The 12287-nt window shown below is 48.1% G+C and overlaps 1 protein-coding gene across 3 annotated transcripts in view; it reads right to left on the minus strand.

Moving 5' to 3' along the window:
* The window catches only part of Frmpd2 (FERM and PDZ domain containing 2), a 115221-nt gene that overhangs the window by 15050 nt on the left and 87884 nt on the right, over positions 1-12287 (minus strand). For all 3 annotated transcript variants that reach the window (XM_040747717.1, XM_040747716.1, XM_021231548.2), the window contains exons 22-27: positions 10990-11091; positions 7830-7923; positions 6847-6932; positions 5091-5238; positions 2859-3073; positions 554-652 (exon numbers count right to left, since the gene is read on the minus strand). In XM_040747717.1, the coding sequence (XP_040603651.1) occupies positions 554-652; positions 2859-3073; positions 5091-5238; positions 6847-6932; positions 7830-7923; positions 10990-11091 (744 nt within the window). The remainder of the gene's footprint in view (positions 1-553; positions 653-2858; positions 3074-5090; positions 5239-6846; positions 6933-7829; positions 7924-10989; positions 11092-12287) is intronic.

Here is a 12287-nt window from a genome sequence, read left to right on the forward strand (position 1 = left end):
TACCCATCTATCTGTCTGTATATCTACATACCTATCTTTCAATCCATCCATCCATCCATCCGTCCGTCCATTATCTCTCCCTTTGTTCTGTTTCTCTGGAGAACCAGACTAATATGCACATCCAGGTAAAGCCCCCATGTTTCTGTGGTCCAGTGGCTCTGACCTCTGCACCAGTCATACTTGTCTGTTCCAGGCTTCAAGTGGGTGGGTACACATTTTTTTTCCTCATGGTGGAAACTCCTACAGGAAATTCTTTGGCCCTGGCTCTGTGCTCAGGATGTCAAAGGACACAGTCTAGAACTTTCATGACCAAAGTCTAACTGTTTTCTACACATCTATAAGGAGACACCAGTGGTGGGAGCAAGGGAACAGGGAGGAAAACAGATGCATTAAGGTTTGAGGGGCAGATGCTTTCCTGCCCCACTGGAAAGGGCTGGTGTTGTGCCCCACCCCCACCGGAAAAAAAAAGTAGTGATGGCCATTTCAGGACCACCAGGCTGAAAAGTGAGTGGTTAATGGGGCCAGTAAGGAGTGATAAGGACCCATGTCTTACCTGCCATCCCTGCTTCATCTCAGGCAGTGTCCCAGGAGGGGGTCGGCAGAGGAGTAGCATCACTTCCTCTGGAGCCCCACGCAATATATGGAGCACTTCCTGCAGGAGACCCAGTCACAGTCATATTTAGGCTGCCTCATTGGGACCTGCTGCTTTATGCTATTATTCGCTGCTCCCAGGAAACCGTCTCCCCTGCCTTAACCTATAGCTTGGCTCCAAACAATCTGGGAAAACACCACTGAAAGCTTAACTCCCCAAACGCCCAGGAACCACAAGCGGTATCTTGGCAACTCACAGCAGCAATACACAGAGGCCTTCGGGAACCTCCCTAATGAGGCTGAGGCTTTAAAGCTGTTCCCCTGTGGAACTGCAATGACCGCCTCCCAGATCCTTGCCTTCTCTCAGGACCCTGCGGCTTCCTTCTGCATTGCCCAGGGGTGATGTTTCCAAAATGCACTCTCCTAGTGAGCCATTTCCTCCCTCTCCACAACTGCACAGATGGCAGAACCTGTGTTTGCCGCCCACTGTCTTTCAAACTGCTCTCCGCCACCTGCTCATCCTTGTAACACATCCCAAGCCGCCACAGTCCTGGACCTGGGCTCGAGCCACCGTCTCACTGCCGGAGCACATGGTACGTTCGTAGTTTCCAGTTCCTGTCTACACCAGGGTGCTCCAACTTGCCCATCTTCTCCACATGTGGGCTGGGTGACTCCTTGTTGGGACGCGCGCCCCATGTGTCAAAGGGTGCGGCAGATGACAGCAGCACATATCGGTTGTGACAACCTCAGTTGTCTCAGGAGTCACCAAAGGTCGCACAAGAGGTGACATCCAGCCTCCTTGAGAACGTCTGATCCAGGTGTTCCACAACGTCCCCCAGTTGCCCAGATCTGCCACTGACTGCATTCTCCCAGTCTATATCTGGGTTGTCCTCCAGACCACGCCAGTGAACCCTTGTCACCCATGCTGTGTCTCAGGTGGGTCGCTGCTCCTTCTCGTCCCCTTTCGAGTAGGGAGGTGGATAGCTATACTCCACGTCACTATACTCACTCCCCAATAGCGTGCTCATACCACTATCAAAGTCTCTCCAAATGACTGTTTTCTACCAGCACTCCAAGGAACACAGACATCTCCTTGAGGTTTTGTGTTAGAAGCCTCTCTCCCTCTCACACCCGCACCTTCACTGTCGTATTATTCTTATTTGTGTCTCTGTGTGAGTATGTACATCTGAATGCAGGTGCCTGCAGAGACCAGCAAAAGGCTCAGATCCCCTGGAGCTGGAGCTACCGGAAGTTGTGAGTTACTGCACACAGGTGCTGAGAACCAAACTCGGGCCCTCTGCAAAACTGTGTGTTCTGACCCACTGGGCCATCTCTCCGGCCCCTCCTGCTTTTGACCACAGGCTGGACAGCCCATGCTACACTATGCGTGCAAAGCTGTAAATTCGGCACACGAAACTCAAGGCGAGTGACAAGGTACTCTCTTTAGTCCCTCCAGCTTCGCACGGCCTCCTAGAATGTACATACACAGAGAGACCACGGCCAGCACATAAGCCAGGTTTTATGCTCAGGTTCACTGAGGGGGCCTTCCGAAAAGCAATACTCAAGGCAGATGTTTTAAAACTGAGATAGAAAATAACCGTGGGCACATCCCGTCGATTGCTTTCCGTGGGCTCCAAGCCCAGATTCAGGTGTGAATTCCAAGAACCCGAAGTATTCTCTATGGGGATGGTCTTCAGAGAAACATGACTTCCACCGGCTCTCCTCAACATCTGTGCTCCCCACCCCCACCCCAGCTGTAATCCACATCTGTGCTCCCCACCCCCACCCCAGCTGTAATCCACATCTGTGCTCCCCACCCCCACCCCAGCTCTAATCCACATCTGTGCTCCCCACCCCCACCCCAGCTGTAATCCACATCTGTGCTCCCCACCCCCACCCCAGCTCTAATCCACATCTGTGCTCCCCACCCCCACCCCAGCTCTAATCCACATCTGTGCTCCCCACCCCCACCCCAGCTCTAATCCACATCTGTGCTCCCAACCCCCACCCCAGCTGTAATCCACATCTGTGCTCCCAACCCCCACCCCAGCTGTAATCCACATCTGTGCTCCCAACCCCCACCCCAGCTATAATCCACATCTGTGCTCCCCACCTCCACCCCAGCTGTAATCCACATCTGTGCTCCCAACCCCCACCCCAGCTGTAATCCACATCTGTGCTCCCCACCCCCAGCTCTAATCCACATCTATGCTCCCCACCCCCAGCTCTAATCCACATCTGTGCTCCCCACTCCTAGCGCTGAGCACCTGGAAGGCGAGGCCTTCTGTGGACTTTCCATTCACTGCCAGGATAATGTCACCAGCTGCAATGCCCCCATGTTCTTCAGCTGGCTGCCCAGGAAAGAGCCTCTTAATCCTTACAAGGTCGCTCTTGAGGTGGCTGCAGCTTCCTCTCTCCATCTGCACGAAACTGAATCCCAAGCCACTGCTGTTCTTCTTCAGTTTGACTTCAAACTTAGGACCTGTAACATGGGAGTTCATGAAAACAGCCCTTCAGTGGGTGGCAGCTGGCTGACCTTGACCTGTGAGTCGTCATGGAGATGAATTGCTTCTGTCTTGCAGAGAAGTAGTTCATGTGCTAACTTTGATGATGGAGTCCATCACACACAGGACAGATCAGTGCTGCCCACAAATAGAATCTAAGCTGTAAATGAAAACCGAAAAGATCCTTTCAAGGATCTCAAGTAGCTACATGTTTTAAAAATGAAAGGAAACAGGTAAAATAAGGCTACATCCTCGTAAATCCTGTGGGAAAGACTGTGTTGAGAGTGGATTGAATGAACCTAACCTTCCCAGCATCCTAGTTCAGCAACACAGTCCACTGCAGTTTCCCCTGGCAACTGTGGTTCTAAGCCACATCTCACCACTGCTTCCCACCATCTTAATGAGAAACTCAAGCTCCAAGTATGGTCTTCTGAATACATGAGACTTTCACAGCTCATCATGCTATGTTAGAGCTCATCATGCTACATATCCAAATTACTGTCACATCAATATGGAATCAACACAAAAGATGATTGAGGTCGCCTTCATTCTTCTTACAGACTAAAGATTTGCTCTCTAGTTCACGCTATCCATTTGGATTACCACATTTTAAATGTCTGACAGTGTTTAAATATAAGCAACTAAATGTGTATTATGTGTAAGGAAGGTTCTTTAGACACACACTGTCTGCTAATAGCATCCAGTAAAGCTTGTATTACATGTACATTGTGACTTAATGGTGTTTTAGTATGTACAACATGCAATTTTATGTATACAAATCACAGGGACAGTGACAGTCAACTCTGAAGAATGCTCTCCCTGCCATTGTGTTTAGTCATGGACACTGACTATAAGACCAGTCACTTCTGGTCTGCCAGAGATGGACACAGCCTTGGGCATCTAGGGCATCTATTAACCAAAGGGAACCTCTAAGATTCTCCTGCTTTGTCCTCACTGGTTTAGAAGGCAGTCGGTGAACAGAGTGACAGAGCTATGGCTTATAGATTTTCACTGGAGCAAGAATGAAAATAGCCAAAGCAAGCTGGCTTTGGGGATGCATGCCTTTAATCCCAGCACTTGGGAGGCAGAGGCAGGCTGTGAGTTCAAAGCCAGCCTGATCTACAAAGTGAGTGCCAGGATAGGCTCCAAAGCTACACAGAAACCCTGTCTCAAAAAAAAAAAAAAAAAAGAAAGAAAAAGAAAAAGAAAATAGCCAAAGCAGAGAGTGAGGCCTGTAGCATGAGCTTGCCTGCCAATGCCACACCGGCCTCAGCTGCTCCGTGTTTAGCTCCTCGTTCAAAGGTTCCATTCAGAGTGCTCGGAGCTGTTGAGGGGAGAAGAGGCCGCCTGAATTTAACGACGATGGCACCACCAGGCATCCAACCTGCCTCACAACTCCTGTGGCTCTGCCATAACAATCCCTATGGAAGGAGAGAGATGGGGTCACGCTCCGCCCCATGTCCCTATGGGGACAGGCAAGAAACAAAATGACACAGACATGCAGAAAGGACGCCCATCAGGAGAAGCAGTATGTCCCTCTAGGCTGGTCATGCCTCTGACCTACTAAAGGATATTGCTAACAAAGCTAGCTTCCTGACCGCCTGTCTCCGGGTCTGCCTAGTCAGCCCCAGGATGCCCCTGTGGCAAGTGCCTGGCTGGAGTGTAGAACCAACTGTATTTGAAAGTACCTGACCCTCCCACGTCAATGCCGCCCCTAAATATTTGTGTACAAACATTAATGTTCAGGCCGGTGATCAGGAGACTGCCTATGACTTGGGAGCAGAGTTACGGATGGCAGTCATTTGGATACGATGCATTTTTGTTTTTTCAAAGAACATTTCTCCATCAGTTTGGATATGACCATGAGCCACCCAGCTGGCATTTAAAAGAAAATCCAGAGGAAGAAGCCTCCCTGCCTTTCCCCTTTGACTTGACAACTCTAAAGCAGTATATAATGATATGACAGTAGTAACACTCAATTCTCTCTCCTCTTACCATCTGTCACTGAGATGCAGCTCGCAGGTCTGCCAGACCTGGCTGTTACCAGGGAAACAGCCGTGTGTGCATCTCCCATCCTGTCGTCAGCAGAAGGACACTGTGCTGCAGCCCTGGGGCCTCTCCTCTCTAAGACCAGCCGCGCCACCTAGAAAGACGAGAGGACAGACTCAGCTTATACTTCACGTGGCGACTGCAGTTGCTTCTTAATTTCCCAGTGCTTCCAGTGAGCTGCTTCACTTGATTCTCAAGTCCAGATCTCTAGTGCAGCCCTTGGTAGGATACAGATTGGCCGACCCAACTGTAAATAGACAAGTGCCGCTGGAGGTAACGTGTGTACCTCCGTATCAGCACACTCTGTGGCAAGCTCGCCCCCCCCGCCACCCTCCCCTCCCCGCCACCAATTCTCTCTCCCCTCCCTCATCATTCTGCTTTAAGCTGCTCCTTCAGTCTTGGAGTCATCCAACTGTCCCCCTTCTGCCTCCACGCTCATTTGGTTTTAAGGCTCATGTGTTCTCCAGCAAAAGTAACTCGCTCAGAGTGTCTCCATTCCCGCTCCACTGCCAGGGACACCGCAGCAAGCTCTAGCCTGGCTTGCTGGCCCTTTTCATTTCTTTGGTCCACTCGCAGCATGACTACTGGTCTAAGACACAAAACTGAACTTGCAATGATCAGTCAAACGTCCCCAATATCTCCCATCACCTGAATCCCAAAACCACAGTGTGACATCAAAGTCCCACGATGATCAGCCCTCTTCCATTTTCCCTGGTCTGATTTCTTAGCCTTCCCCGAAGCATCTCACGTTCTCATTGCCCAGCACAGTTCCTGGACCTCTCCAGGAAGCTCATTAGGAGTGCCGAGCTTCCACTTGGGGCACTTGACCCTGACACTGTCCTTCTGCTGCAACTGTCGTTCAGCACTACCCCACCGTGGCAACTCCTACTTGGCGTTGTGTCAGTGTGCAGACATGATTTCCCTAACCATGTGCACTACTGACAGCCTGATAAGCAGACAGTGTTAATTAATTATGACCCCTTCTCAAGATACGAGGCAAGACTTCAGCTGTACCTGGCAGTTGGGTAGAAGGCCCTTGAAACCTTTTCTCTCCCTCTTAGCTCCTCTATGGAAATATGTGACTCAGGATACTGGAACAATTAAAGAGCTCCAATATGAGGCAGAGGACAGAGCCCCGTGGCAGTCCTGGGACTCTGCCTGGGCGTCACACGAACTAGAGGGCACACTGAGAACGTCTAGCTCTCCGCATCCTAAATCTCTGCCTCACTGTGGTGACCAGAAACCAAAAAACAACCCAGCTCAGGTCCTGGTGGGTGTAAGCACAGGGTGACAGACAAGAGCGTGAACGGGGAGACGGAGGTCACTATGGGCAAAGTGTGGAAGAGACAGGGCCTGAGTGAGGTGGATGCCCTGGTCAGTGGGGTTGGCACGGCCAGAGTCGGCCTGCAGGGTCCTGTGTTCTCCCTCGTTCTGTTCTGCTGTCTGAAGCCCAAATCAAAGCAAGCAACGATAAGCTTTCCAAATCTTTTTAAAGGGCACGAGGTTTCTACTTTAAAACATCTGTCTTCTCCCTCCTGGGTTTCACAGTCTCATAGGAAAATGGTGTGAAGATGAGGAGTGGAAAAGGGAAAAAACTGTAAACTAAAAAGGTCCTATTTTGTTTCTTGACTGCCTCCCCCCTACCTGGAACTTCTGGAAAGCTCTGGAAGTAAGAAAAGGTTCCCAGTCAAGGTGTACTCACCTGCCCAGGACCCTTGAGACACTGCACAGCCTGCTTGTGAGTCAGGCCACGTAGACTCACTCCATCCACCTGCAGGAGCCGGTCACCTGGGAAAGGAATGGTGGTCCATGTGCCCTGTCCCCCAGGGATGCAAGAGCTCTCTACAAGTCTCCTGCCTACAGGGCAGGAGGCAGAGCTGCCAGGTGGCCCCAGGCTCAGCAGGAATCTGCATGAGCCTGAGCATCAGCTGCTTCTCTGAACACCCTGGGCTGCTTCCTGAGGCTTACAACAAAGCAAGGACATGAAAGCCTGTCTATTATTGGCTCACGGAATGGCCAGGCCAGATCTGGTCACCCTTATCTTCCCTCCCGTTTTCCTGTGAAACTATTTTTTAAAAGATTTTCAACTCACTCGGGGGTAATATTTATATCCCCGGGATGTTTTCTATTTCAAAAAAGGTCAGGAAGACAATAGTTGGTGTTAGAAATACTGGAACTGAAGGGAAAACAGAAATAAATAAGATCTTTAGTGTCTTTTTCTGGTTCGACTGGGAAGCTTCAGAGAAAAAAATCACTCCTTTCCTTCAGAATAATGAGAAATCCAAGGTGGGTGGAAAAAAAGCTCTCAGTGCCCCTGTGCTAAAATGGAGTTACCAATGCCAAGTCTGTTCTCTAGAGGGGCACAGAGAGAAAGCTCACAGCTTGTGATGTCACCCATGCTAAAGTGGGGTCACCAGTATCAACCCTGTCTTCCTAAGGAAGCAGAGCTTTTCCCAGCAGTGAGCTTCTCTTAAATTTCCTACCCGGTTTTCATTATGAACTTTAGACCACTGCCAGCTGATCAGACGGGTGAAGCAGATGAAATCTTCCCCTTCCCAGGCAAAGAAATCAGGCCCTGGAGAGACAGGAGGCTATTGAACTGAAATGAGCAAGGCCTGAACTGTCCCTCTCAGCCAGGGTTTGAAACCACAGAAAGAAAAACTGCATGCAGGATGTAGCCCTTACCCTGCAGGATCTGTCCTTCCTTGGCAGCGGGACCTCCAGGAATGATGGATTTCACATAGATTCCTCCGTGAGGTACACTTGTATTGATGCCACCCTATAGAATACAAGGCTAAGCTCAAAACCCATCTGTCCCTTCTGGGGTGCCTCTCAACCTCCCTCACAAGAGAACCCAACCTCTCCCAACTACCACCTGGCAGTCTTCTGTATTCACCTGGACAAAATCTCTTTCCCAGTGAGTAACATGGACAGGTTTACACAGACCTAACAATACAGGCTGAGTGAGGAAACCAAGTCAAGCCAACCTCCAGCTGGCACACGGCAGGTGCTCAGTAGCCAGAGTCGTGTACGGTGCACAAAATCTATCTAGGCAACAAGGAGCATAGGAAGGCTTGGCCTAAGTACTGAGGACTTGCGTATGGCACCTTATATGTTTGCATGTTTGTGAACACAAGTTCAGGAGTAAAAATAAGTTTAAACTACTCAGTATCTTGCAGCTTCTTTTTTTTTCCTTTAAGACAGGGTCTTTCTATGTAGCTCAGACTGGCATTGAATCCAGGACCTCTCCTGCCTCCTAAATTGTGGAGTTATAGGCATGTGCCACTGTGCCTGGTTCTACAACTTGGGTTTTTTTTTAAACTTGACAATAATGCATGAGCCTGCAGGTCAGAAGATCAAGGTCCAAGGCTGTTCCTTTATTTCAATTCACTTAGTAAAGGTAAACACATATATAGATGATTATTTTATCAATGGTATTTCTCATTCTTGCTCAGTCTTTCACTCCCTCCCAGCCTTTACTTCCTAATGACACAATGAGTATTTGTTCATACACCTCCCTTTGCTGTTCTCCATACTAATATAGTCATATAGGGTTCAAAATAGACAACCAAGACAGACAGCTGAACAACTCTGTTTTAGTTTGAATCTTGAATGTCCCTCATAGGCTTCATGTTAACCCTTGGCTCCTGGCTCGGTGCTATTGGAAGGCAGTGGAATCTGTAAGCGTGGAACAGAGTGGGAAGTCTCTAAGTCACAGAAGCGAGCCCTAGGAGAGGCTTATGAGACCCCGTTCTTCCTCATTCCTTCACTTCCTGGCTGTGAGCGAGTAGCTTTATCCACCATGTTATGCTACCACAGCCCCAAAGCAGCAGAGCCAGCCAATCACGAAACCTCTAAAACTGCAGGCCAGAATGAACCTCTTCACTTGGTAAGTTGATTATATTTCTGGTATTTGTTATAGTGGTGGAAAGTTAAATTCACAGACACTATGAGCTAATGGAAGTCTATGCAAGACTCAAGACTGTGCTGACACTCTGTTTCTGACAATGCTAACACAAAACTTCGAAGTGGCCAACCACCAGGAAAGGGCCACCACCCAGAGTCTGGCTGGTGCTGTGAACTCAGGCAGCCTCACCTTCTTGCTAAACCCCTTCTAGAGCCTTCTACCTCTCTAGCTCCTCAGCTGGCTTAGAAAAGCATGCTGAACTTGGGCATGAACAATGAAGTTCTCCCATCCCAAGCAAACACATTTAAGTTCATTTCGCACTACTTAGTATCTTTGCGTATTATTAACACACACAAAGGCAACTCAGCTAAATTACGTTTTGTACAATATAGAGCTCAAAGTCCGTTATTTCCCATATGCCTTTCTTCTCAATGAGTACCTGGTGGGAACCTTTCCACATGGGCAGAGCTAGTGCTGATTCATATGTCTTGGGGACATCAACTTGGGTCCTATGCATGCATGCCAAAGTGCTTGCAACCTTTTCTCAATTGATCAGTACTCATTTTCTTCTTGTCACTGTCAGCAACATAGCATTCAACACCTTCACATGCACAGCCCCACGTAGTGGGATCCACATTTCTATGTTCGTGGGCCGAGGGATGCACGCATTTTTTTTTTCATTGCAGTAGATTTTGCCAGCTTGCATCCTAACGTGAATGTGAGTGTAATTATTCACATTTCTCCCAGCTCAGTGTAACAGTATCCCAGCAGCTATATTTGGCCAAGCTGACAGTTATAAATTCTAAAGTTTCCCTTTAGCTTGCTTGCATACTCCAGGAGCTTTTTGTGGGTTTGAATGTCTTTCATTTGTTTAATGGCCATTTGGATTTAAGGGGGACATTTCAATAACTATTTTTGAAATGAAAATCCTGCAAAGAAAATCTTGTTTTTGCTAGTCCTAAAAAACACCAGTCTCCTCTTGGCATATGCATAGGCATATATCTGAATAATCTAAGTTTTAGCAAGTTTTTTAGATGAGAAATTGCTGTGTTTGGTGTCATGATAGAATTGTTTTATCAAGCCAAGAATAAATTGACCATTTTAGTTCCAGCCTTTTCAGTTCCTATATGGACTCATGAGCCTTATTTCCTGGTATTAAAAAGCATCTGCTGGTGGCTCAGCAATTCAAGGGTCCCTGCTCTAGATGCACAAGGGAAACAAACCATGCTCTCTTTGCTCATCTCTTGGGCTACCTTTAAAGCACTTCATTGACTTTGACATTTCCTTATGTGTTGGAACTTCCACTCTGTTTATTTGGGTTCAATAGTGTCATCGCTGAAGTCCAGCCCTACCCCAAGGTCTTAAGGAATGGGTCATATTCAGTGTTCACTAATACAAGCAGTGCCTCCCCAACCTGGACCTCTGAATTTGTCGGCACCACCTCTGTGGATACCATTTCCCGACCCTTTGGAGATTTGTTACATGGGGGATCTCCCTTCTCAGATACCTGCCAGTAGAGCTCAAAAGACAGACACAAAATGCCAGACAGGATGAAAACCTCAAAGGCTAAATTGCCCTGACCCCCGGAGGACGGAGCACAAGTTTATTTCCTTCTTGGGATGACAGTGAGTGACCCACTCACCTTCGGTTTCCATCCGAGGAGCTCTCTACCTTACTGCCCCTTCTTGCTGTCCAGCCATCCAGGTTCCCTCACATTTCCTCCTTCTTCTGTTGCTCTTCCTTAGATCCCACCCACATTGTGAACTCAAGCTGTCTCCCAGTTTGTCTTTGAATTCTCATTCCCCACCGAAGGCTCAGTTTACCCCTTACATACAGTGTGCACTGAAACACAACAAGCTTGTTACCAGAGTAGAAAGCCCCCCAAGGCTCTGGATGGACACCATGTTACTGTTTTCCAAGCTCCCCAAAGAGTCTTACAGTCACGCTGAATCCAAGTGTCCCCTCTTCTTTAGCCAGCTCCACGAAGTAGATTCCACCAGCATTGGCTTCCAGAGGAGATGGAGGATGATAGCCAGCGGCCTGCCCCAGACAAACGGAAAAACAGTTCCATGCGGCACCTGCCCTGTTTCTGCGGATACTCAGCTCCCATTCACTTCTAGAAGCCAGCAGCATCGCACCCAGGAAGAACAGGAGCCTAGAGAGACATCTCCAGCTTTATCAGTTCCTTCGCGCGTGACCTTACGGGAATCTCTCTAGCCTTCATTTCCTTATCCATGTAACTGGCCTCTAAGAGTGTCTCCTAACTGTGACTGGGAATATGCTGGCACGTGGCAGGGACTGAATAAATGTAGATTCCTCTTGTCTATACCTACTCGGCAAACATCCATGTTAGACCTTATACTGTTCAAGTACTTCCTGCATCACTCAATACATGATGGCAGCTAAGTACAGCATGCTGGCTACCAGATGCACAGCAACTCCTTGAGGCAAACGCAAATCTCCGGAGGACTTCTGGCCATTCTTAATAAGGCTGGTCATATTATGGTTGGTTTTTCAATAGCTGGAGGTTTTATGAGAAAGATCATACCATGTGCCAGGCAATTCCCCTGGTACTTGTGACAGTAACTATATAAGACTTTTTCATCCATTCAACTATTCAGAAGATATTTGTTGAATACCTATTATGTCCAGGGTTATTCTGTGGTTTGCATACCTCCACAAATCACTCCTAAACTTAGTTACCGTTAATACAATATTCAGAGATGAAACTTTCTTAGTGATTAGGTTGTGAAGGCACAAGCCTCATAAATGAATTGCTGTAGGAATGGTCTGTGTATAAAAAGGAGAACTTTGTTCCCATTTTTTTTCTTTCTATCTCTCATGCATACTCTCCCCCATGTCATGCCTCCTATGACACCATGGCACAATACAATAACCTTCACCAGATATGGCTCCTCCATATTACTCTTCCCAGCCACCAAATCTTTATCCAAATAAGCCATTGGTATATAACGGAGGAAGAGCCAGTTCTTCCAAAGACTCCACACTCCTTAACTTACCAAAGTATTTGGACTAACCACTGAAACCTGAGGAATGAAAATAACTGACACGGATGAGATCCGAAGTGGGTATGCAATATAAATTAGACCACTGGTTATCTGGCCACAAAGCTGGCCCGATGATGTAAGTTCAGTCTCTGTTCAGCCCCCAAAATCAGCTTGCAGGTTTCCCAGCACACAGAGACTTCTGTTGTTTCCTGCAGAAGGGAGCTTTCT

Source organism: Mesocricetus auratus, unplaced genomic scaffold, assembly GCF_017639785.1.
Source record: "Mesocricetus auratus isolate SY011 unplaced genomic scaffold, BCM_Maur_2.0 Super-Scaffold_100006, whole genome shotgun sequence".
Lineage (NCBI taxonomy): Eukaryota > Metazoa > Chordata > Mammalia > Rodentia > Cricetidae > Mesocricetus > Mesocricetus auratus.